We start from the raw sequence: 27,370 nt of genomic DNA on the forward strand, positions 1-27,370 counted from the left end.
AATAAGCATACCATCGTGTTAAAGATCGTGTAATCCAGAGAGAGAAGCAAAGTAGCAATGACATGAAGACCAACTTCATCTGTTCAGTTTTGCTTGGCCTGAGTGTTTCTCTAAAAGTACCCTTTCTTTTCACTTGCCATAATGGAATTCCAGGGCAATTGGATGCTTAATTGCTGTTAAAAATGGATGAATCTCAACCCAAGCAAGGCTCTGAGGGTCATGGAGGAAAATATCTATCCTAGTAAAGAACATGAAATTGTATCTCCTGATTATCATGTAACTGGAGGTGAAGAACATCCTGTTTCAGTGCCGGGAAATCATGTTATTTTATAGGCAAGAAGGAAGTGTGTGCCCTCAGAATGAATGGTTTCTGACAGTGATGAGCATAACTCACCTTTTCCTGGTCTTAATTGCTCACAGTGTGCTTACAGTTGTGATACATTGGATGGAAGGAATTACCTGGGAGGGGATTGAATTCTTGTTTTGGATCACATCCTTGTTTTCAGCCCTTTTCCTTTTCCCTGTAGGCTACAGAGAGAAAGTAGGGGCAGCTTATGGCTGTAGGCACATGCCAGTATGTGGCAGCAACAGGAGATATTGTCTGCTGGCATTTGCGCTTTCTTAACAGGAGGTACTAGTCCTTTCCAAAGCAAAGACTCTGTCCAAGTATGATGGTCCCACAATGAGAGGCACACACTAAACCTGCTATTGGTTTAATCATACTGTCACTTGAGTAAATTGCACTTTGTTCTTGGAGCAAATTGTGCTGTAACTACTTGTAGCACATACTAATTACTTTGTAAGATTTTTGGTACCAGCAGAGGTGATGAGGTGTAAATTCCAGTTAAAACAGACCACTGTATTTACTAGTCTTTGCGCTTCTCAGCATGGTTCTAGACCTGGTATTTTACTTCAAACATGAAGACTTTTTTCTTTCTTTGTGTTCTCTGGTAAGAATTAAAAAGCCAGAAGGACGCCAGTGACATGAAGCTCCATGTATCTTTCTCATCCTGCAAAGCCTTTACCATTCTCCTGGCCAAGAACTTGTTCAGTGTTTGAGAGTAGACAGGATGCCTCAAGCTGTTTGGTAGAAACAATTTAAGAAATATTTACAGTCTAAAAAACGAAAAGCTGATGATATTGGCTCGTTAGTGCCGCATCAGGGTTATGGCTCTCCCTGGTTTAGTCACATGGTGTTCTTTGTCAAGCATTAGGAGACATCGTGATTAAAAATCGGTAAAAGGCCAATACAAGAAGTATGTAAGCAGTAATAATGGTTCAATGCCATTGTGGTCTTCTCTATCCAAAAGTTTTTTCCCTAAGGAGATATATTCTGAGTCTGACAGGGTAGTCTGACTTACTTAAGTAAATTATGATGAAGAAAGATAATTTCTGAAGCAAGACAGTGTTTTGGTGGAGATTGCTGAAGTATGTATATATATTCAAATTTCACTTGAGGATTGGTGAGAACATGAACCTAAACATTATATAAATAGGGAAAAATGAAGTATAATTTGTAAGTTTCATATTAGGCATCTCATTAATAATCACTCGTAGCAGAGTTGAGGGAGGTGATTGTCCCGCTCTCCTCTGCACTGGTGCAGCCACACATTGAGTCTTGTGTGCAGTTTTGGGTCTCAATATAAGAAAGCTATAGAGCTATTAGAGAGTGTCCAGAGGACACTGGAGTGTCTCCTCCAGTGGAGGAGAAGGTGTAAGAGGAGCAGCTGAGATCACTTGGCTTGTTTAGCCTAGAGAAGAGGACACTGAGGGGAGACCTCATAGTGATCAATGCCTTCCTCATGAGGGGAAGCAGAGGGGCAGACACCAATCTCTTTGGTGACCAGAAGCAGGACCTGATGGGGCAGCATGAAGTTGTGTCAGAGAAGGTTTAGGTTGGATATTAGGAAGAGGTTCTTCACCGAGAGGGCGGTTCAACACTGGAACAGGCTTCCCAGGGAAGTGCTCACAGCACCAAGACTGTCTGAGTTCAAGAAGTGTTTGGACAACACTCTCAGGCACATGGTATGACTCTTGGGGATGGTTCTGTGCAGGGCCAGGAGATGGACTTGAGTTATCCTCAAGGGTCCCTTCCAACTCAGGATATTCTATTATTCTATTATTCATTTGTGTTTTTATATTGTAAATAAAATGTATTGCTCTTGCATAGCCCAGGAATCTGTAAATTACCTGGATATAAACATTAAACAAAGCATATATGCAAATGTAAATTTAAAATTAGATGCATGCTATTTTTAAGTACATGAGAACTTGGTTTTCAGCATTAGAGAAAAAAACCACAAATTAGATAAAATCAGTTCCTTTTGCAGTTATACACATTATCCTCAAGGTTAAATGGATTAAAACTCTCTTTCTGGAGGAATTCAACCCAAGACTGAAAATGTGGTCAAAAAGTTGCATTGTGTCAGCCTGATGTTTGGCTTTTGATAGCACATCCCCAAAGACTTCTCTTTGACGTACCCTGAACACAGAACACTTGTTTCCCACAAAGCCTGTTGTTGCTGATAAAGCTCATTTATATCAAAGTGATATCTAATAGGACACTACTGTATTCTGGCTTTAAGAAAAAAAACGGTTGAGTAGCTCATTTGCCTTTGTAAACCTGCTGTGCCTAAAGATGTATTTTAGGTATTCTGTCCAAAGCCCAGATCACACTAACTAAGTCTGTACAACACATGTTTTTAAACAGAGCATAAAAGAAAACGTTATTGCATGTTAAAACAGAATAGAAGCCATAAAAATTGTGTTTCAGAGACTATGTTAATGTACTCATGATAGTACCATGGTGATGCTTTCCTTTGATATTTGAGAGCTCTATCTGAGTGACAGAAAGCAGATCTCTTAGGAATCTCCTTAGCTTGAACATTTTGTATGGTTAAGCGAGCAATGAAGCAGAAGGGTGTAAGTTATTGTCTCTGAAGTATTTCACGTTAACTGCAGGCACAGGCAATTCTGTAAGGTACACACACATATATATGCACACACACATGCAGAAGTGGTGGGAAATTGAATGAAAGTTGAATATCCCATGTTCAACATAGATAAGAGTAAAACCTTGCTCACAGTCATGAGGAGGCACTCTGGAGATTAAAGAAAGGCTTTTTGCCCAGCTCAGACCACATGCTCTTAACAGACAATGTCATGTCCAGCTAAGAAATCCCGCTGGCCTTTCTTCCCTCTTCACCTTCTCTTGCCCCACAGATATAAGCACAAATCCCTTCTTTTCCTGCTTTACCACAAATGTATAAGCAGATCTCTGTCTGTGCTGCTTTGCCAGTTTGATGCTAGGTTCAACATACAGGTCGGTCCCAGCAGCTTTGGATTTTGAAGTGACTGGAGGAAAAGCCCCTGTTTCTGCAATGCACAACAGCACCACTCCATTTGTGCTCCCCTATGATGGCTACAGTTAAGTGTTGTTTGCTAACATAACCATTCATTAGATTGCTACAATCCAGAGACTGTTTCATCTTTCAGAGACCTGAGATGACTCATGGATGGATTTTTTAAAGTGTCTGCTATGTTAGGAGACAGGAGCAGAAAAGCTCCTAAGGATCTTTCTGAAAACTGTAGGGTTGTATTAAAAAGGGAGGTAGTTATTTTTTAACTTTCCTTGATAATGTGACTTGACTACATCATTACAAGGTGCCTCTGAAATCTGCTGCGAGAAGCAGCCATTATTGTAACACTTATTACACCAATTCCCCTAACTCTTCTTTCCACTCTAGTTTGTGTCCCACGAAAGGTAGCATTTTTCAGTGATGCATAAAACACAGAGCTTGTACCTTCCCTTTGCAAATTCCCTGAGAGTATAGACAGTTTCATTGTTTCTCCTGTGTTTAAAAAACATGTTTAAAAGACAGATCAGACTCCTAGTATATTCAATTTTAAGGTCTTTTGAGGCTGCTTAGAGAAATGTTGAATACATTTCCTACACATCCATTTGTCAGGTTGGTGACCAATCTTGCATAACCAGGCAAGAAACTCTTGTGTATTGGAATCTTGAGTGGTAAAGAAACTACTGAAATCTTCTGCCTTTCAGGTAATTGAAGAAGAGATAGTTTTTAAAACTTATGTTTTGCACTTGGAAGTTTTGCTTCCATGGACACATTTTGTTGGTATGAATTTTGCTTGTTAGGAATGAACTCAGGGCCATCTCTGTTTTGGTTTCACACATAAATACAGAACTACTCCATGTCCAGTCTGAAGTAATTGTAAGATGCTGCAGCCAAGCTTTTCTTTAGACAGTCCACATCAGTTTTGCAAGACAGGCTGATAGAAGATGGATCCTACAGAAACTCTTAATTTACATTGCGTGCAAGGTTGCCTTCCTTACCCTACCTTGTGTTTTGGCTGTCAGAGCATTAGATTCAAACAGAGCAGTGGCCTGGCTGAAAACAAGAGTTAGGGTGTAACATGAGTACATTATAGGTAAACAGCAGCCACAGCCTGAAGGCTTCATCTAGGGGTATCCTTCCCGAAAAGTTCTGTTTCCTATTGTTAAACTGTGCTTTCCTTCCCCTGATAAAGTAATAAGTAAAGTATGTACAATCCTGGATGGTGTGAGTTCTTGCTGAGATTGATAGTAATGTCGAGAGTGATGCAGAAGCTTTTTCCCGTTGCATTTGCTTTTACTTTAGATTTAGGATTTAATATTTTGCCTGAACATTTCTCATTTTTTGTTGGGGTTTGTTGTGGAGTTTTTCCAGGTCTTGGACTTCTTGCATTTAAAAGAACTATTTTCTTCAAGGGATTTTAGTAGAATCATAGCTGAACTAAAATGTATCCAAATAAAAATAGTGAATAGCCACTTTGCATATCTCAATCTGTCTCAATCTGGTTTTATAGTTAATAACTCCCATATACTCATAACACTCCATATTCTCATGTTTCCAGACTGTATATAAGGGTTCTGTTTTCACATTTGATGACTTAAGAATTGCCTAGTCCTTCATTCTAGTAAAGTGTTAGCTTACAGTAAAGAAAATGATGAAAAATGAGCAGGCAAAGAAAACAAAACAGAGAAGGAAGTGATCTGAATAACAGAGTGATTTTATTTTCTTCTCAAGCACTACTTAATGTTAAAAAAAGAAAACCTGAGAAGGTGGTTAAATTATTTTTACCTTTAAACAGAGAGAGGAGTGGTAAAGTAGGAGGCAAGGGGTGAGGGGTGTCATAGAGATTGGGGTTTCTATCCCCAATTATGTGCTGGCTGCTATGCTGCTGAATTACACTGAAAGCACTGAATGGTGCCATTATATTCCTTTTCAAAAGTTGTGGGCTATGAAATTCAATCTGAGGTATTTTTAATGAGTGTTCTGAGCCTCAGTTGCAGCTCTTCCCAAGAAACAAGGAGCACAGTGTGCCGCTGAATAGCGCTGAGGCCGGGGGGGTTAAACTCATTCAGTTTTTTTTCCTCCCAGGGAGAGAAAGTAATATCAACATTTATTTGACAGGTATATGCTTGGTTCCATAGTTGAGCTTTAGTAAAACACCTTTCCATAAAGAAAACATTCTGAAAAATGAGGTTCTATCAGCTTCACATCAAACTCCCATCTAGGTTCTGAAAACAAATCTTGTGGTGTGTTTTCCAAAGCCAATGACCACAGTGCACATGCTGAGCTTGTGCTGCGGGCATCCTTGCGCTGCAGGACGCTCTGGCTGTAGCCATCAGGCACATCCTTGTGGGCAGAGCCATGTGGTGGAGGTGCAGCTCATGCTAGATGGAGACATCTGCCCAGTTACACCCTTTGGCTGTCAATTAAACGTAGATAATTCAGAGGTAATCTTTGTCAGAGAGGCGCCTGCTGCCATCCCTAGCTCTCCACTAAGGGTTTTGCTGTCATGGCTGGAATGGCTTTGGTGTGACTCCTGCCTTTCTTGCCCCTTTGAACAAGACACAGTTTTTCAGAGAAGCATTTTTAGTGTGCACCTGGTTTTACAAAAGCCATGAAGCACAAAAGTATTATTGCCTTCCATTTTTCTTACATGCTGAATTGTGAAGTACCTTGTTTCAGATGGTGAGGAAAGCACTGTTAATTGCATCTGCCCTGCCACTCACTCCAAGATCTAAAATTCATGTCAGGCTGGCTCTGGTTTTTGCAAGTCATCACCATTCAGTGTCAAGGCTCTGAAGCTGGAATACACTGTGTGGATGATACTCTTCAGAAATGAAAATAGTCACTTCCAGCAGTAGATGTTTGCCTTGCTAAGGGAATAAAGAACTGCCACAAACCACTTTTTAGTTTTGCTAGCAAAATTAGGCAGAGATGACTAAGCATTTACAGGAGATAATTTAGGGAGTTAGATGACATATTTTTAGTAAGTTTTCTCATTGTTCTTTTAATGCCTCATTTTTCTTGTCCACTGTGCATTTTAAGGATGTTCAAGGAAAATAATTTTGGTTTAGTCACAGTGGTGCTGCCAAGAGTCTCCCACTGGAAGTCTCCAAGAACTGAATGGTTGGTGTGTGAAATTTTGCAGACTTAAACAGTTACTTAAAAGACTCGCTCTGCCACAACTGATTTCCCACAAATGTTTTATACCTATCTGAAGGAAGTTAGCAGTAATGGTTGTACTACAAGAAACAAGGTTTGTTTTTTTTTTTCATGAGGACTAATTGTGCAGAGACCTGTTTTTGCAGTTTGATATTTTTTGGTGTTAGAGTTTTATGGCATTAGCGAGATCAGCATTCACATTTCATGTGAAGACATGCGTTGTCCCCATTTGAACAATTTCTTAGAGGATTGTTGGGCAGACAATGAAGTTTTCCAGCTGAGTTCCTAAGGAGAGGAGATCAGAGCACCCCCTTTTAAGTTGATAAAGTGAATTTTAGGTGCATATGTGGGAAAGGTAGGGGTTTTTAAATCAGTACAGAAAAGTTAATACAAGGTCAGTTGTACTTTTTAACTGAAAGTCAGCTGATTAAAATACTGTAAATTACAGCTACAGGAACCAGAGAACCAGGAAACTAATCGTGAAGTATTTTGTTAATGCTTTTCACCATGAATAACATTTTGTCATAAACAGATGTGTACTTGGACTAAAGTGACCAAAGGCTGAATGTTTTTGGTCTACATGGTTTGTGGTGTTTAGCTGGTGAGAAGTTTCAGTTTTCCTTTGGCATTGATGAGAGTGGGATGGATGTGTGACATAAATTCTGTGGGTTTTGTACCTACAGCTACCTGAGGAGGAAATTGTCCAGGCTCCAAGAATCTACCTCTTTCTTCCGCTTTCTTACTCTTTACAAAGGCCTCCACTAGTTTTGTGGTGTTTGCTGCTGGTTATGTGGTAACAAACTCCTTGTCAACTAGAAATTAGAGTAACTGAAAGGTGGGAAATAAAATCAGTATTAATATCATTTGCATTTGTAAGAACTGGAAAGAAATCAAAAGATTTGATTGTTATACCTTAAGATGACAGGTTGGTTTGTGGTGTGAAAGAATCAGTTCTGAAGGTGCCCAACCCACTTCTTCTCCATTTTTGTTTCATCACATGCTCATTAAAATGGCACATATAATGCAGTGTGGGTGGTATTTGCCCATTAAGGTATAAAACTGTGATTTTATGAGCCAGGTGAAAAGAGACCAAGCAGAGCTTCCAATTCCAGTAGCTTTACTGTACTGTAATTAGGGAGATGTACTGCTACCTGAGGATTTACTGTAGCTGAATTTTGTGTTAGTCTGACCCTGCTGTAAGAAAAAGCTTAACCAAGCAATGCTAAAAACAGCCTCATCATAAAACTTTACATTAGCTTTCCTAGTAATATTTTTCTTTTTCCTTCAACATTATTTAACTATTAAAGAGGATTATTTAGTATTTAGTGTTCACCTGAATTTTGCTGTTGGCGATTTCTACTAAAGTTGACTTTTGGGCATTGGAAGAGACTTTAAATTTTAGTAAGAGCAATCCTTCTGCTGCTGCCTATTTTAGAAAATATTTTGACATAAGCCACTTCGTCATGATCAGAAATTCAAGAACATGGTTACAATAACAAATCTGTGTATATTCAAATGTGGAAAATTGCAAGTTTCTTTTGGAGATCATGCTAGAAACGGAAATGAATGAGGTGGTTATTAAAATCCTTCTCTTTGTGTTTTTGCCTCAATAATTTTTCAGTGTGTTGATTTTTGGTTAGCAATCAAATTTCTAAAATAGTCATTGTTGAAGTCATCTTGTTTGTCATAGCTGATAGGTGTGGGGGGGGAAGTGTAACTTTGCTGCTGCGTTTTGTTTTTTTTTAAGGGTAGGTATTTGGAATAAAACACCTGAAGTAAAAAGCACCGTATCTTACAATTACACTCTTTAAGAAAAGGTGCCACCACCAACGAAATTGATGGAAGGGTAAAAGTGTACATCAGGGACTGTGGAAGGCAAGCACTGGCATTAAGGGAATACAGCTTATGTGGTGAGTGTAAAGTAGTAAAGCAGCCCACTAAAATCTTGAAAGAAAAGAACACTAAATAGTCTTATTGTACGCACACAGCAGATGATCAATCGCCTGTTTTTAAGGCAGTATAAGAGACTTATTCTGTTACTGCATTTGGCCTCAATCCGCCCTTTGATCGTATGTGCACAGTCTGTGCAAAAACATGTGGGATATGTGCCAGGAGTGGAGACTTCAACTACATTCAAATGGAAAATATCTTAAAAGGAATGAGGTGCCTCTAGGTTATCATAAAAATCTGTCTCTTCTTCTCAAATGGGATGCTGCGTGGTGTCTGCAGGTACGGAGTGGGGATCTGCCTATTTAAAAGTAGTGGTGGGAGTATGTGACTGCTGTGTTTAAAGGTGTCACTTCTCCGCTGTTCTTTGGCCTGGTATGTAGGAGTGATGAATCACACTTCTTCCAACACTTTTCAGCTACCCAATCCGAGATGAACAGCAAGGTAAAAACTAGTAAGACCAGGTATAAGAGCTATCATTAAGGTCTAATGCTATTTTTATAGTTATCTAATCCTTCCTATGGGATTAACACCTGCACTTTGAAAGGGAGGAGAGGAGAAGGGCAGAGAACGTGTCTTGGCAGTATTAGGTCCAGAGCAACAATACTCAGACCAGTGCTTCTTGCCTTTAATCCTATCTTTCAGGAAATAGACTTTTGCTAAATATGGATTATGCATTTTGTTTCACACCAGAAAGGAGAACTGTTTAAAAAACAACATTTGTCTTCAGATGCTCACAGCATTGTTCTCTTGTGAGTAGTTTCCAAGCCTTCTTTGTAGTATAAATTTCTGACAGGGTTATTTGTTTAAGAACTCAGTTGCTCAATCTTATCTTTGAGGTTATTTTTATACTATTTGCTTATCATGAACACTTGTTGACAGGTTTTCTTTCCTTTCAAAACTGTAGGTACATATATAATTTTTAACAGCTTTGAATAACTGAGAAAAGAACATCACTATTTTTAGTATTGATTACAACTGTATGTACAAATAGTAATGAAAATACTGGATGGAGTTTTCATGATCATTTCTATGCAGTTGTTAAATTAGAGTATAAAAATAATTTGGCAGTCAGGCTGATCAATACAAGGGATTTTTTCGGTGATTAACCGTGAAAGAGCAAATAAAATTTTAAACATTGTACAACATAATATTGAAGTATTTGTAAAATATTTAGCATGACCAAACTATCACATTTCATTTTAGAGCATTTGAGCACCCAAAATGTTATAGGAACAGGACATTAATGGAAGAAATGCCTGCCTTTATTTGGTGGCAGGTAGGAATGTATGTTTTTCTTTTAGATTAACATAAAGGAATTATTTTCTCTACTTATCAGTTGTTACTAATACACAAGCAAGTTTAATTAAGAAAGAATCCAAACAAAAAACCCCAAACTTTTTTTCTGAACCCTTTGCAATTTTGAAGAAGGAAAATAAAGTAATCTGTGTTTCCACATGAAATTAATTTCTTTATTTCCCAAAAATGGGACTTAACATTTTTCAGATGTTCAGAAGAAAGTGTTTATTTAATTTGATTTTTTTTTTAACCTGACATTACTGCTCAGTAATGTTAAAAACAAACAAACATCTAACATCTTTCAACTAAAGATCTTGTTCAAGCTGGGAACTAAGATTTGTTGGCTGTACAGATAGAAGAACAGTAAAATAACTATTTGACCATAAACTTTTTTTTTTTTGGTAGAAAATTAGTGACATAATTGCTAAATAAACTGGGGGCGGGGAGTGTAATGTGTCCAAACGTACTTCTTTCAAAGACCTGGATATCTTCCAGATATTGGTATGTACTTTCTTTTTTTTACAAAAAAAATCTGTATTGTAGTCATGCCAAAGAATGATCTAAACAAGTATGTAGAGGGAGATTTTTTTAAATGGTTGGCAATCGCTAGAACATGAAAGAATTGTTGAACCTATTAAAATATACACCATTGAAAGATCATAAGCAACATACAGTTTGGGATTTTGTTGGGAGTAGAGGGGGGTGAATTGAGTGTGGGACTGAGATGTTGAATGCATAACATGTAAAGCACACTAGTTTGACTGGGTACCTTCATAGCTTGCAGCTAAAAGTGGTGATGCACATTATTCATAATTTAGAACTGGATGTTCCCTGAAAACGTAAAGTGACTTTTAAAATGTGATTTCACAGAGCTAAATGAAAGGCCAGTTCAATACGCATTAAGCAATAAGGATATGTAGCTGGAAATCAGTGAGCTTCTTTTCTCTGCAATAAATTCATAATATTATTTTGGTGTAAGGTTTATTATTCTCATGTCAAGAGAATAATAGTAGTTTCCTGGTATATCAGTATGACTGTGGCTCACCTAACATGAACCCTATAACACAAGTGTCTGGCTCCTTTTCGTCAGGAGTACTGCTCACACATCTACCAGTGTGCTCAGATGGCTGGTTTGGGGGAGGAAGGATTGTCCTCTGGAGCTGCAATATTTTTCCATTGATTATACAGGAGTCTGGCTGTCAACAGAAACAGGAGCAGTGGACCTCCACCCACTGCAGCTGCTTCCCAGCTCCTGTATGTTGCATGTGACCTTCCCCCAGGTGTGTTCCACCAGCATACCATGCCCTCCTGTTTCATTTCCCTCACCACCTTACAGTGTGGTATCTGTAGTGACAAGGGGTCTGGAGATATAGTCTTGCCACCAACCTTCATTGTTTCCATGCTTCCATGTCAATGTTCCACTTGCATACTTCATACTTCTTTGATCTTCACCTTTGTGTGAGTTCTTTCCCTCTCTGTTGTGAGCTCTCATTCGATGATGCACAAGAAGAGCAGGAAATAGGTCTCCTGGCTCTCCTTTCCCATGTCCTCTATATTTGGCAACACTGGCGACCTTCCCTCATTCAAGTGTATGAAACTTTTGTGATGGCCGTGTAATGGTCTTGGGCTTTCTCACTGTAGAAGGGAAAAGCCCTTCTGTAGCATAGGCTGTAGTAAAGCCTTTCCCCACCCTGCAACCTGACATGCATGCAAAGCTGTTTTGGGGTACTCATGGGCCCCCATGGATCAGCCTGGTGCTGGCATGGAGCAGGGAAAGCAGCCAAGCTCTGGCTTATGCAGCCATGAAACCACAGGACTCTAAGACAGAAGCCAATGAAGCTTGCCTAGTACTTGCTGTCTGAGGCATGGCAACAGGGCCACACTTGATGGTTGGAAAATGCCTTCTAAATCCTGGAAATTTGTATTTTCTCATGGGGCTTGTAACCATGTTCAAGTCAGGCACAACTGTGTTCTATAGATGATGTCATCGGTATGGCACACTCATTCCTGAATGCTTCCTCTGTCAGCTTGTGTTTGTGGTGCTCTGAATGACTCCTGGTTTGCTTCCATACCCAGTGGACTGAACTTTTAATTTATTGTGTTTAAATTTTTTAGTAGAGATGTCATGGAACTGCACCATCTCTTTGAAACCTTGTGAGTTCCTGCTTTTGTGGATGTTTTACTTCTCTTTCTGGTCCTGCAAGACTGAAGTTTCATCAGCATCGAAATCTCAGCAGATGTTATATGCATAGCATTTCCTTTGAGAGAACTGTCAAATTTTATTTTGAGGTAGACTGATCAAAGCTAAGATGAGTTTAGAATAGTAATATTTACAAATATTAGAGTAAGAAGCATTTCATGTTATTGAGCCATACTCCAGAGAAAATGCCAAGTGACATAAACACTACAAGACGGTTGTTCCGTCGTCTAAATGCTTCTAAGAAAAAAACAAACTTTAAGAAAACACTCAGGAGGTTTTAATCAGATGCTTTAACTCAAGGTCTGAGATCAGACAGGCGTGCTCTCCTCAGCTAACCTTAGGTAGTGTGGTAACGCGGGTGGCCTCTGCATTTTTCCATTGGTCAAAAATCCCCATGCACTTAATTTTCCCTGGGAGGAATGATGACTGACAGGAGCCCATCAGATACTTTAGCAAGACATACATACGTATGCAGAGGCATATTTCCATTTTTATCTTTCTAGCAGCCCCAACCAAACTCTGAAGGCCTGAGACTAGTCTAGAAGCAGGAGTAGTTGCTTCTAAATCACTTCTGTGTGTGTTTTCAAAGCAGTAAAATAACACTGTTATTACACTCAGTCTAGTGTCTCTAATATTATCCTGTTGCCTCCAAAGAAATGCACTTATCAGGAAGCTCTTTCTTTAAGAGACAATGTATGTTTATTTTTGCTTATGTGCAGTGATAGATGGAGTGGAAAATATGGGAAGCTTTCTGTTAGACCTGACATACAAGGCTCAATGGTCTGTGCAGGTGGGTGGTGGACATTGAGGCTGCTTTTGGTTTAATGAAGCTGGAAAATGTGAAGTGAGTGTATTCAAATATACTTGTACTTGATATTATTTTGGATATATTGTGTCAGATCAAAAGTGCTCTATCTAGAAAAATAGACGTCTTTTTTTTCCCCACCCTTACCTTCTTTGTATTCTTTTGGCATTTTGGTATGAATTACTTTGGTTACTGCAAGGTCATGGTGAATGCTTAAAAAAAAGTACTGTTATCTGCAATTGCTCTTGATGTGTTTTCTGGCAGTATTCATGAAGATAAAATTTGCTACAGCAAACATTAACAAACAGTTAATAAAATAATCAGAGTGAGCATTGCTTCCTGATGGCATAGGTCTGTTAGAGGCACTGGGAGTATGTTGGGCAAAAACCTGCTCAGCAAGTTCTTGGAGAAGTAAACTTGGCTCTTCTCTTTAGACTTTTGAAACCAGCCAGCATTGAAGGGTTTGGTCATTATGTCCTGCATCACCAGCGTGACAGTGCTGCTGTGGTGGCATATATATCCTTTCTGTAAAAAAATGTCATTGTTTTAGTTTCTCTGGTGTAAGCCTCACTACTGGGTATTTACTTTTCACAATTCATATTAGAAAATGTTAGATAAATTACCTTTGGAATGATGCTTTGTACTTCAGGTTGTGGTTGAAAAGCAGGTAGTATCCTAGGTGGGAAAAATAAAGTTCATTTATTTTTTGGTATCCCAGTAAAACAGAGTCCAAACTGCATAGTGATACATCTGGGATCGGGTGGGAGCAGCTTCCCACTTGCAAGTGGGCTGTTGGTATGGCCACTGCCTGGAGATGCCCACACTTGAGCTCAGACTCAGGCTTGAGACAGGTCAACTAGTCTGCTGACCTCTAATGGTTTTCTTTTCTTAGTTACTGCTGTTTTATTTTGCTCTAGTAATTATTTACTGGGCTGAAAGGGAAGGGGCCAATCTGTAGGTTTGAGTGCAAGGGTGTGATTGCCCTCTTATAACAGTGAGGTTTGTGCAATTTAATGGGTTATTATTTGTTCTGAAGTGAGTGTAGGTCAGTGTTTCAGGACCTCTTGAGTTAAAATAGGTGCATTTGTCCAAGGAACAAAAATATTTTATTTCAGCGATTGGCCTTTTTATACAGAGTCTGTTTTTTGCAGAAGACTTGCTGGTGAGCTGTAATTTACAGTATTTTCTGCAGGTGTGGATTTAACAGATGGGCTGATGAAAAGAATCCTTACAATCAGCAGAGCAGTGGCTCTGGAAGCTAATATTGGGCTAGAACATCTGATCTTTATAGAGGAAGTCTTGCGTTTGGAGGGAAACACTTGCTCTTGACTTCTCCAAATTACTCACCAGCCCTGTCAGGGTAACAGGCCTGAACCAGCCTCAGTGCCTCACAGCAGGAGGCTTGGGGTAAGCCCATACGAAGTCAGAACTCATGACTTGAACCTGTTGCAGATCAAGAGACATCCAGCAACCCCCTCAGTCCCTGGTGTTTGGTATGATAGGCCTGTCAGTGGACGTTCTGGTTTCATTATGTTGTACACAGATGTACATAGCACCACCTGACATGCTTTGAAGGGACATGGGATGAAATAACTATCTTGCAAAATTCACAGTAGAAATTAGCCTTGGCAGACATAAGAGAACTATATCTCAAGTCCCTCTTCTCTACTTCTTCTATTTCGTGGTATTTTTCCCTCAAAAATAAAAATGCACTAAAGATGGATTCAGAACTGCCATCCAGGGATGGATGGATATATTCTGTAGCTTTAAAACTAGTGTAATTATTGTCAACTGCCCTGTGGGTATGGTTGTAATATCCACTGATTTTGTAAACAGTTTTGGTTGTGTTGTTTGCTGAATAATTTCTTAGCATAATAATATTTCTTCCACTAATTAAAAGCATCTTTGTAACTCTAGGCTTTGTTTTCTTCTTATAGCAAAGAGCTCCAGGGAAAGTCTTGCATGATGCTGTTTGCAACCACCTGAACCTTGTCGAAGGAGACTACTTTGGCCTCGAATTTCCAGATAATAAAAAGATGATGGTATGTAAATGGATTAATTTTCATCTGGTTTTCATTTGCATACACACTATATTCTCTCCTTTTGCTCCTTACTTGAAAGATATGTTTAATCCTCAATCTCCAAAAGGAAAAGGACTTTTTAAAAAAAATAAAGTTCTTGCCTACTGGAGTTGAAGAAATGTTTTTAAAACCTAATTGCTCCTGTCAGATTTCATCTGTGTTGAAAATAACAGCCAATTCAGACACAAGTTTGGAAAGCATTTTGTTTTTATAAGTTGCTGTAGAGAAGCCAAAGGCTGGACTGTTGCAAGCCTCAACTCTTGATTTTACTGCTTGATTTGGAGGGCAGAAATGATCTTTCTCCACTGACAGAGAAGTTGCAATGATTGTGACAGAGTTCATGAAAAACATTTTGGGGCAAGAAAAGGGATAGATAAAATATGACAAGGTTAATAAAAAGGAAAGAAAAGCCAAAAACCCCAAATAAATTGATGGAAGTTTTATCTTGGGAGCTGTGTGGCACAGTCAGGTGTCCTGGTCCTGACACTCTGGACTCAGGAGATCAGCTGCTGGCAACATTCAGGCATTGCACTAACAGTATCATGTAGCTGAGAAAGCCAGAGGCTAATGATTCTTAGCCTTTAATGACTTTCTTTTTGAAGTTTGTTTTACTTTAGACTTACTTGTGACCTACTGGCATGTGTGCTAGTCATCTGAATTGCTTTACCAGTACATTCTGATGTACATTGGATTTCATGCCTGTTGGGTGGATTTTGCACCTGTAGCCTGGCTGACCTAAAGGAGATGAGTTTGGGCAATTAGAAAAAAAAAATCTGTTCTCTGTCCATTTAATTAAAATATGCATATGGAGCAATATTTCTTAATGAAATAAACTGTAGCAATCTCGTCTGTCATGGTTTAGTACAGGCATATCATATCATGGCTAGGCTTCGCAAACGAAGATTTGGGAAGGGCTCTATCCACATTTGCTACAAGCGCGCTGGTGGCTAAAGAGGCCAATGCGAGATAGACAAGATCGGTTACAAAAGGCACAGCAGAAACAGTCCTTGGATGGTATTGGCAAGATATGATTCTTTCTGCGTTGTCTTTTCGATGGTGATCCTGCGTGCATTCTCGAAGGAAGCAGCAGCATTATGGATTGTGTGTCTCCAGACCTCCCGCATGGAGGACGGGGTAGACCAGTGATGAAGATCAATGTGACCAAGGCTGAGATGTTGAGTACAGGTGTAGACACTAGACAACAGACATTAAAACTGAACGCTAGTGGTCATAGTGTTTTAGGTTAACTATAACTAAATAGGAAATTTTAAAAAATGGATGTTAATCTTTAGAAGTCATCTGCTTCACAGTTTGCTCTTGGAATTACATGAAATACTTTACTAGAAAGTTTAGTATTCTGCCAGATATCTTTGGCTAATGCTTTAGGTAACTTGAGAGCTTAACATAACTCTTCAAAACAGTGCAACTGTACAGTACTATTATAGCTGAGGGTTTGTGTATCATGTTAATAATGACATACTGACATTGCTGATGTATGTATGTAAAACTGAAATGAATTCTAATGTTTATTGTATATACAGTTGCTTTTTAGTTTTCTAGAAAATAGAGAAGGTCATTTGATCAACCTTCTCTGCTTCACAGGTCATTAAGTTTCAAATGGATGACCCTCTGTGTTTTGCTCATAGACCTCAAGTAAACTAACAGTTTCCAGTCTTGTGAAAACAGAACCCTTTATTTGCTTGAGGCAGAACACAGGAGAGATCGTGGTGCTGCCTGAGGTTCTTGCAGTGGCAGGAACTGACTGGCTGGCTGGAAATATGTCCGGACAGTCACAGTGGGGGAGACATGGTTCTGATTAAGAGGAAGGTGGAAAAACCCCCCTAAGGCAGTTGCCAGTTTGACCTGAAGCATAGTAACTCAGCTGGCTCCTACTCTTGGGAAAGGAAATACTAGCCAAACATCTGAGAGCACTGGTCCACATTCTTGCTGCTTGTTCCAGTCTTTACTTCTGAAAAATGGGGAGATACCACAAACCTTGCACATATCCAGTCAGATATGCCCCAAGAATGGTGAGATTCAGTGGAACAAATGCCTTCAACTACCTGAAAGCAACTCACAGAAACTCTGAACCAGAAGATTTGATTATGAATTGTTGTTTCAATGTGGAACAGCCCTCTGAGAGTATTATTTACACTTAAATTAAAATTATTGTAACCAGTTTATATGATGCAGTTGAGGTGAATGTTCCTGTGGGATTTAACATTTTCTGAGCTTCATAATGGCCATAATGTAGAACTCGAACACTGTGCAAATAAAAAAAATTGCAGTTAATAGTGTGTCTGAGAAATAAAACATACATGCTTATTTTGCATTCATATCATCTCAACAGAGTGAGTTGCTTTTCCAATGTAGAGTGCAATGTAGAAGGAAAACTAAATATTTAGAGTGTATTTGTTTGAATGCAATCATATGTACATGAAGTCATATATTCACAGTTCAGCTGTGTTTATTTCGACATGCAAGACTCCAGACCTCATATCTGACATATTGATAGTTGTATGTCAAGATGCCTGGCAGATGTATACATTCAAGCATTCCATGCTTGTAGCAGACAAGATCTGCTGAAGATGGGAGATAAATGTGGAGGGTCTGAGGGCTGCACTTCCTGCTGGGACAAGGAGAAATGAGGCACTGTTGCCAAGCTTGGGGTTTCACAGAGTTTCATCACACTTCATGTCTGCCCCAATTCTCCAGCTGCTGAAATCTGGTCATCATTGTGGAATGCCAGCCTTCACTTAACAAATAAGTAATCTAGCCTCTGTAGTTCTGGAGAAAATTGAAAACATGAATCTTAATTGAGTCCTCACAATTATTTTCATTTCCAGTTTATAAACCAGTCTCAGATTTACAGTGTTTAGATATGGTGTGGGAGTTGCATGATGCATAAGTTTTGATTCCTTGGGTTTGGTGACAGTGGTAACATCTTTGTTTTGCCTCACATTTCTCTCCACATGCATTCAATACATGCATTTGTAGTATCCAGCAGTCTATCCAAGGATGTTATAACTTGCTTGTAGGATGATTGGGAAAGTAAAGAAAGGAATGATGCACTTTTGTGCTCATGCTGTATCATAAATTCCCTCTGGGGAGAAGGGAGATTTATCTTTTTTTGGTGTCAAGTAAAATATATTACTCCCATAATTTTGTAAATTGACTATTTCATATTTGATATGTCGTTTTTCTTATGTCGTTTTTCTAACTAAACTTGGCAAAATCCCTGACCTTGGTTGCAGATTATGTACTTGCAAACTTTCCGAAACAAAACAGTTTTAAGTTACTGAAGTGTCAGAGTGATTTAGAACCAGTTTAACATGTGATAAACACTGTGTTTCTGTTCTGGGATAACCAAGTTTCTTTAGCCTCTGAAAAAAAACAAAAACACTTTCCTAGACTGAGAAATGTAAGAAGAATTCAAGCACTCATATTAGTAATTATAAAAATATCACACAGCATTGGAGCAGTTATAGCAGCAATACAGGCCTGTTCCTGTCTGGTTTCTCAGGTGATTTTAGAAAATTGATATTTTGAGTATGTTTCAGTCTCTGCATAATGTAAAATTATTAAAGGTCAAAGAAGTAATAATTTTAATACATACTGTTTTTCTAGAGGAAGACTCAGTTAATTTGTTTTTTAATGGCTTTGACCTTTGTGATGGTTCTTCCACAAATTCCAGACACCTGCAAGGGAGGCCCTGTGGAATTTACTGAGATAACAAAATGCAAATGGGCATAGGTAGTTAGTTACCAGCTGAGGACTGTGAGCTGTCACACTTCCCCAGGTCCTGTGAATCATCTGGCTTTTACCTTCTGCTTTTTGTAATGTTTTGTCCAGACCGTTCTGATTTGAGACTGCAGGATGTGGATTTAAGCTCTTAAAACTGTAATTCCACCTGCTACTTCCCTTTTGAAAGCTGAAGGAAAGACCTATATGCTGTCCTGGAAAATGGGTTGTTAAAAAACATATGAAACTGGACTATATGCAGAAGTTACACTGTCCCCAATTAAGAAAGTCTGGGCCTGAGCTTCCTGGCTTTATAAAAAAGAGAAAATTTTTCCACAAATCGAAAGTAAGCTTTCTCCCACCCTCATGCTGTTGTCTGCCTCACACCTGAGAGGACATTCCTCCCACAGGTGGTGAGAGGAAGGCTCCTTTATCTACATGGAGCCAAGCAAGAGAGCTCCAAACTTATGCCCAGACCTCACAGTAGGACTCCTGTTGGGTCCCTAAAACCAGGAGGCTGCTGCCTTTTTGTTTCTCTATTTGCCCAGCGTTCCTGGCTCAAAGGCAAGCACCATCCCCTTTCACTTACCTTTCCCAAAATTAATTAGGATGAGGACCACAATGACAGTATAGGACTGTCTTTTTCTAAACTCCTATTTTCAGTTGTTCTTTCCACAAAATTAATGGTTCCTGACCAAACATGTTGATGTGTTGATGCCTGAGACAAGTGAGGGGTAGGTTTCCTCACTGTTTCCCATCTCTCTGAATCTGTACTGCTTCAAAAGCTGTGCCAATTAACAATGCCAGTTCCTGAGCATCTTCCAGAGTTTTAGGGAGAAAATCCACTGTTTATAATTAAGGAAAGCATAATGACCACACTGGAAAAAAATAAGTATGCAGCTGATAATCTAAGTATTGCAATTAAAAATGCTCCTCTAGTAATTTGTTCAGAGACGATAACCACCTTCTTTTGTTTTCAGGTGTGGCTTGATCTTTTGAAGCCTGTTACGAAACAGATTAGAAGTAAGTATTTCCTTGTTGACATTTCTTTCCTTAGTCGGAGAGTATTTGAATAAATTAGGACTCTGTCAGTTGCAATCTTTAGCTTCTAAACTGTCTTCACTGAATTTTTTTTGGATTCTTTTTTATTTCCAATCTGTCCTTAAGAGATGTACTCTGCATGATGCGAAGTTATGTCACATGAACATATGAAGGGGCTGACCCTGTAGGAGGCTGAAGTTTAGTCAGTCACTAGAAGAGGCACTGGTGGCAGTGGAGGTAACAATTTTGTAAAGAAAAATGTAGTACAGTAAAAGAAGGTTTAAAGGAAGCATATGTTGCTGACAGGTAGCAGTAATTGGGATAGAAGAAAAAGAACACAAAGATGTTACTACTGGGAAGGAGCTAGCAGATGTGTTACAACTGTGTGAGGCACTGCTGCAGAACCTGAAACTATTAGAGATGAAGAGGAGGGAACAGTTGGGATAGGGCTTTCAGGAGAAGTTATGGTGGGTGGTGGGAAGGATAGGAAATTGTAAATAGCCACCAGCTCTGGAAAGAGTAGAAGTGAACAGGAAAGGTTTTGGTTATTTTGTTTCTCTGTCAAATATCAGACAAGTTTTTAATTTATTGAGCTTTAATATTCAGACCAAGTTTTCCTAGGTGCATCTCTGGTGGTGTTAGTCTGAGTGTATGCTCTGGCACCTGTCCCTCTCACACAATGAAGATGCATTGTTTCTTTTGTCACTGGTCGTACTTGCAAAAGTTGGAATAAATGTGCTGCTGTTAAAACGGAAATAATAATTTGTTAGTGACCTTGAAAAATAGAGTGTATTTGAAAAATACGCTTGAAAAATAGAGTGTATAATTAGCTCTCTCCTGTTCCAGAGCAAGGAAAATAGACACACATAAAATATTTTATGGGATTGACTCATGTAATTACTAAAAACAGACTTGGTTTTAGGAGAGCAGCCCTTGACAAAGTTACTGTTCTCTTTTATCGTGTGTAAATTTTATTGGGCAGTCTCTAAATATCCTGCATACTAACAAAGGGCAGGAGGTGAGCATATCTGTACGCACCGCAGATTACATGAATCATCCCTTGTACATCATTGTGGATAATAAAATTTGGCCAGCATGTTACTGATGTTTACTAAGTTCCTTTGACATTTCCCCTAGGACCGAAGCACGTTGTTGTAAAATTTGTGGTAAAGTTCTTCCCACCTGACCATGCTCAACTGCAGGAGGAACTGACAAGGTTAGTAGCTGCATGACTATTCTTTCTTGCTAAATCTCTGATGGACAGAGGGGAAAACATGGAATTTGAGATGAATGGGTGAGGATCGATGACTGCCTCTTTGTATTAGCTTGATACAATTTGTCCCAGCCTTGAATGCACCTGAAAAAAGAGGCCCTAAGATTCAGTTGCAGTTCACGCTGAGGGATTGTGCAAAGTGTGTGAGTCCTTTGTCTCCTTGGATTTGAAGTCCGAGGAAAGCTTTACTACACCCCAGGAGAAGTCAGTTTGGCAACAGAGTTCTCTAAGACCCTTTGGCAGTGGTGTTGGAAGGGACTTGACTAAGTCGTGTATTGGCAACCTGGATTACCCTTCTGCTGCATGTGACTGCACTTGTGTTTGGGATAGAGCAGTTTTACATGAATTGCTAATTAACAGCAGCATTGAACCCTATTTGTAGAGCCAACACACATGCCAAAGGTTTGCACAGGTGGATGTGTGACTTTGGAGATGGAGAAATAGAAAGGAAAAGGAATAGAATGAAAAATAAGAGGAAGGTAGACATAGATACACACACATGCAGACAGAGTACCTTAAAGGTGTGTTTCTTTTCACTGCATTTCAAAAACTTCATTGAATCTCTGAATTTCACACTGCTTTGGCACAAAGAGTCGTATTCCTCTGTGAGTAAATATGTATATGAGGGACCTGTTAAGGTTCTTTATAACTAAGAGGTCCTTCCTTTATGGTCAGAAACATTGTTTTGTTGCAGTATTTCTTCACTGCAACTTTTCATTTATTTTTCTGGTTAACAGTATTATAAATTACATGTTTCCATTTTCATTCAGTACTTCCACTATTAGTTTTTATTTTCAATCTTCTCACAAGACAAAGTCCTCTTTTACAAAGAGCTCTGGTGTCCTTATGACTTGCATTATAGAGAACAAGTCCACTTCTGTGATGTTCACTGTTTATCTTTGTCATGTTTTATTTTGAAATAGAGCATTGGAATGGAAAATGTAAATTATTGATATCACTTTAAGGCCTGAAAAGAGAAAAGTAGAAATGTGGGGTAGGGAGAGGGAATATTTACTTGAAAGATTGAATAAAAAGAATAAAGGGATGAATGGAAACTCGCAATGTGATGTTATTAATGAAACATTTCTCTTTCCAGTGATGTCCTGCATATCAGTTGCTTAGTATGTGAACTCTAAATTGATTTTTGGTGATCTCTTTCTGCATCTGAAGATGTGCCTCTGAATCCTAATGACTTTTGTTGTTAGATTTTACATATTTATGCTAAGGCACTTGAGTATATGTACACAGCAGTGTGTAGGATGTGAAAGCATTATCCACAGGGAACCGCTTCATCGCTTGAAGAAGGGAATATAGCATTTTTGAGCCATATTCTTCTCCCAGGGTGAATTTTTTGGGTAGGCAGATGTCTTCAGGTTTCAAAAGGACGTTACGTAGATCTGCTGTATTATTTCAGTGCGTACATACACAGTACATTTCCATACTCCTCAAATCAGCTTGCCCTTTTTATTTCATCTGTCTACATCTCATCATTCAGAAATTCACTGTTCAAATGAGAGCTTTTCACTGAACTTATTAAAATCTAGTCTTATTAAAACTATTGAGATGCTAGTATGAGTTCTCCAGAGGAGCAGCCATCTTTGGAAGCCTTGTTAAGGTATCTGACCAGTTCAGGTTTCATATCAGCTGTAGGAGAAATGCCTGTTGCTGGATTTTTTTTTTTTTTTAAGGAAGAATTGGATACTGAGTGGAACTAAGACATTCAGTTTTTGTTGAAGCAAGAAGAATTTAAATGTTGAAATCATGTCATGAGCATAGGTTGTCTCTGTACTTAACTATCAATGTAGAATTACCCTACGTGGCCAGTGGTTTGGAGGCAATGTTTAAAAGGGCTGGTACATGACCGTGCAGGTAATAGAGCCACAGAGGTATCATAACAAGCTAAAGTTGATTCATCAAGGTTTTGTGCATCATTTCCTGATGAGTGTCAAGGTGGAAGTTTGGAGTTCTCTTTTTATTCTACAAGAATCAACTGATACCTCTAAATCACTGATTTATCTGTCATTTCTTCATAGTTAAAACCAACTGCATTATCTAGGATTGCTTGCTGTGTTGCTGAGTACCTAAGAGGTGTCATGTTTGCTTCCACTGTCATATGTCATTGCTCTAGTTCCAAGGGAGGGAAGAAGAGAGATATATGTTGGTTCTGCAAAGCAGACACTGTGTATGACTCTAATGGCAGTAATACACTATCTGTTGTGTTTTATTTAGCCTCTAAACTTAGGTAATTCTGATCACTTCTGTAGATTCCAAAAAGTGTAAGGAACACACAGTCAAAGCCAGAGGTGGTGTTGAAATAATTTATCCTCTTTCCTTCCTGCTTTGTGTAGCTCTTTGTTCATGTTTGTTTTGCAGGTACCTATTTGCATTGCAAGTGAAGCAGGACCTGGCACAGGGAAGGCTAACGTGTAATGATACCAGCACTGCCCTCCTAATCTCACACATAGTACAGTGTAAGTTCCCATTTTTATTCTTATGACTGGTTGAACATGCTTTGCAGGGTTACCTGCTACTAGCTGCTGTAGGGACAGGCTTAAGCCATATGGACAATTTATTGTACTTGGGTATGATGACATTCAAATACAGATAATTTACTCTTTCAAATAAAGAAGAGCTTCTGGACAGTGGATTTGCATTTTTAAAACTCTGCATTCGATAGGCTGGAAAAGATAATTTAAGAAGTACATTTTGCAGGCCATGACAAACAGGTTGAATTCTTCTGAATTCCTGTTTTATTATATTTTGCATCATGTCAGCAGAGCACTCGAATTCCTGGAGATCTGTATGCTGTCTAGAGAATGTAGTAAATAAACATGCTTAGAATGCCAGACTAAATCACAGTCCTGATGGGGAAGAAAAGAAAATAACAACAGACTTTAAGCCTTTTTTTTTAATTGCAAAATATGCGCGATAGGACAGTTCAGTAGAATCATACATTAACTTTATTCATCACATTAAAGCTTCTTTTAACTTCCACATCACTTTAAAGACAGTGTATGTTTTCCAGTTCAAGACTTTATGGATACTCATCTTGAGAATAACATTTGGAAAAAAACACCTAGTAGCAAGTATAATGATTGTAATCGACATTGTTTTGAATGGTCATTGTACAATTCAGTATTGCATATTTCCACTGTAATGCTGTTGTATGGAAATTACAGTCAACAAAGACGTTAGGAAGCTCTTTAAAGATGAACAGATAAATCTCATAATCCTTTGTCATAGTCTGTTAGAGCATTAGGCCATTTTCTCATCAACTGTTGTTGGAAAAGCAGGCTCTCTGTTTGCCATGGTCATAATTGCCCAGTGTGACTGAGTAGCAGTAAGAAGCTGTGAAATTTTGTGTTTCTCATTCTGTTTTAAATCTGAGCATTTCTGCAGCACAAACTTAAAAAAAAAGTCTTTGGCTAGTGAGTTTTTTGTCTTTTAGTTTTTCCTGTTATGGTGTCCAGCACACCAACTGTTGTTCTTTCCTTGGTTAAGCTAGTTCTAATTTACTTTCTTTTCAAGAGAAAAAAATGTCTTGATCATTTGGGGAAATTGAGTCTCATTTGCATTTGTACTGCATTCTAAGATGTTGAGTTTTCCTACTAAAGGTCTGTGCACCAAATAAAGACATTGAGGAGAGGACCCTAATGCATGTGTCTCTCTTCATTTGAGGTATTGCTTCATGGTCATCTTCTCTTGAGGTCTTATACTTTTTATGCATTGTTTTTCTTATGACCTCTACATAGATCCTATTTCATGTCTTACTCGTACCTTATTAATTAATCAAGTTCTTCAATGAACCATTTACAGCTCTGAACTGCTCAAGTGCAACAGCTAGCTTGTTTTCCTAAAGCAAGAGCATAAGAGGATAAAACACGGGATATTCTTTCACCTTTACAAGCTGCCCATTTCTCTTCTCTCCACAGTTAAACTCAAATTTAATTCCATGTTTTTTCACAATTCCTCCATTATACCCCTGACGCACCAACGCAGATTGGTGAGAAGCACTCATTTCTAGGTGTTTAAAAATGGCAAGTCGTCACCATTGCTCTTGTGCTACTCCAATGCATTATGCTGTTGGATTAAATAATTTTCCATGGTTGCTGGAAGTGATCATGATGCATTTGAAACTCTCTCTACTTCTTTGTCCCTTTTACTCGCGAGCTTGAGGTGCAGAATGATTCTGAATTGGGATTTTAGGAATCAAGTAGTACTCTCCTTAGAGGGAGAGCAAGGTAAGTAACTCCTGCATTCAAAAATGGTGTTTTTTCATCATTTCAGAAGAGAGGCAACAGATTCATCATGCAGAAGTGAGATAGTTTTCACAGAATCTGAACTTCCATTTTGGGCAGAGGGATGTTGTGTCTCATGGTGCACCTGCAGTGCTTCCCCTTGCTGTTTCCTGACTGCAAGCTGGATTTTTTCTTTTTTTTTTCTGTTTATGATTTTTCCCCTCTCCCTTTTTTGCATAGCAATGTTTGCTAGAAACCTCTGCTAGAAGTTTGTGACTATCTTTTTTATTTATCCATCTTGTGTCTCATGAACATTTTTCTGTGAAAATAGTCTATAGCTGTATCCTACCCACATGGCTGTCTTTATTTATTTTCTCTCTAGCTTATTATTCAGTAACAAAAGAAATATTATGTATTTGTCTGCAACAAAAATAAAACTAAAGAGATGATAAGAGTAATGATATCAAAGTGGGAAGATTGAGAATGCAGGTTAGTTATTGTATGTCTTAATGATGTTGTGCCAATGAGTGGTTTCCATGGGAAATATCTGATTCCAGGAGGGCCTTACATTATGTATACAAGCTCATGTCAATGTTATAGACTGTTATTTATCATAAACTCATAATATGACAGCAAACAGATTTCTGCTAAGTTAACATGTATATTACAGGTTGAAATTTATATTTAAAACATTCTATTTTAAAATACCTTAAAAGCATTGTAGAAAATGTTAGAAGTGAGAGGACACTGATACTGCAAATGATGCAGTACAGCAAGTGTGTGAATTAAGAAGACAGACTGACCATGAGCCAAAAGTGTGCCCAGGTGGCCAAGAAGGCTGGCGGTGAGCTGGCTTGTAGTAGTGTGGCCAGCAGGACCAGGGCAGTGATCATCCCCCTGTACTTGACACTGGTGAGGCTGCACCTTGAATCCTGTGTTCAGTTTTGGGCCTGTCACTACAAGAAAAATATTGAGGTGCTGGAACATGTACAAAGAAGGACAATGGAACTGGTGAAGGGTCTGGAGCACAAGTCTTATGAGGAGTGGCTGAGGGACCTGGGAATGTTTAGGCTGGAGAAAAGGAGGCTCAGGGGTACCTTATTGCTCTCTACAACTACCTTAAAGGAGGTTGTAGTGAGGTGGGGGTCAGCTTCTTCTCCCAGGTAACAATTGATAAGACAGGAGGAAATGCCCTCAAGCTGTGCCGGGAAGGTTTAGATTAGATACTAGGAAAAATTTCTTCACAAAAAGGATTGTCAAACATTGGAACAGGCTTGGGAAGTGGTTGAGTCACCGTCACTGGAGATATTTAAAAGATGTGTAGATGTGGCACTTAGGGACATAGTTTAGTGGTGGACTTGGCAGTGCTGGGTTAACAGTTGGACTTGATGATCTCAGAGATGTTTTCCAACCTAAGCAATTCTGTGGTTCTGTGATAAGAGAAAAAGAGCTGAAATACAAAGCGTTAGATATACCAGAAGTGCTAATGGAGACAGAATACAGCATGGTGTAATGCACTTGCAAGATAAGAGAAAAAGGATCAGCAGTGCAAATAAATCTTTGGCTAAATCACATGAAAAGATTTTAAAGAATAGTTATATGTGAGGCTGACGTTGTTTACAATATAACTTTGTCTCATTCTAGATGGAGTGCTACTAGAAAGGCATTTAAGTTGGAAAAGGAGGATAAGGAGGAAAGTAAAATCTTGTTGAGTATGAGGTCAGGGAGAACAAATTCAGAAGTAACTTGAAAGCCAGGAAGACAATTTTGATAATGGATTAGCAGTTGACAAATGCTGAGAACATTATAGAAATCATGTAGAGGTGAAGTAAGTCTTCTCTACTCTTGACTTCGAAGAAAGCCCTACAGAAGATGTGTTAAGCTCATTTGTGTACATGGCCATATGGGTTATGAACTGCATTTTAAAGAATCCAGGCCCATGTTATTTGACGTGTTGCAAACTTAGGTGGGTTTATGGCTTCATTAAGAACAGAAACTTGCCTTTGAGTTAGGATTAAAAACAACCCTAAAGATTTGTGATTCTGGGATGAGTAACACTGGAAGGAGGGAGCTGTTTCTGAGATGGGGACAAATGGGACAACTTTTAAAAGCAGAATTCTCAAATATTCTGTAGTAGTTCTACTATCTCAAGGAATGATTGAGAGCAGATGGGGTGAATGAGGGGGTGGAAATCAGACAGTCTCAGTTATCAACTCTTTTGCATCTATGA

At 38.8% G+C, this 27,370-nt stretch overlaps 1 protein-coding gene across 9 annotated transcripts in view; it reads left to right on the top strand.

Annotated features, from left to right (window-relative positions):
- The window catches only part of FARP1 (FERM, ARH/RhoGEF and pleckstrin domain protein 1), a 208,702-nt gene that overhangs the window by 122,677 nt on the left and 58,655 nt on the right, over window positions 1-27,370 (top strand). For all 9 annotated transcript variants that reach the window (XM_027674662.1, XM_027674664.1, XM_027674663.1 and 6 more), the window contains 4 exons: window positions 14,704-14,808; window positions 19,569-19,611; window positions 20,767-20,845; window positions 23,276-23,373. In XM_027674662.1, coding sequence (XP_027530463.1) covers window positions 14,704-14,808; window positions 19,569-19,611; window positions 20,767-20,845; window positions 23,276-23,373 — 325 coding nt within the window. The remainder of the gene's footprint in view (window positions 1-14,703; window positions 14,809-19,568; window positions 19,612-20,766; window positions 20,846-23,275; window positions 23,374-27,370) is intronic.

Source organism: Neopelma chrysocephalum, unplaced genomic scaffold (genome assembly GCF_003984885.1).
Source record: "Neopelma chrysocephalum unplaced genomic scaffold, ASM398488v2 Primary Assembly neopelma1_25, whole genome shotgun sequence".
Classification (NCBI taxonomy): domain Eukaryota; kingdom Metazoa; phylum Chordata; class Aves; order Passeriformes; family Pipridae; genus Neopelma; species Neopelma chrysocephalum.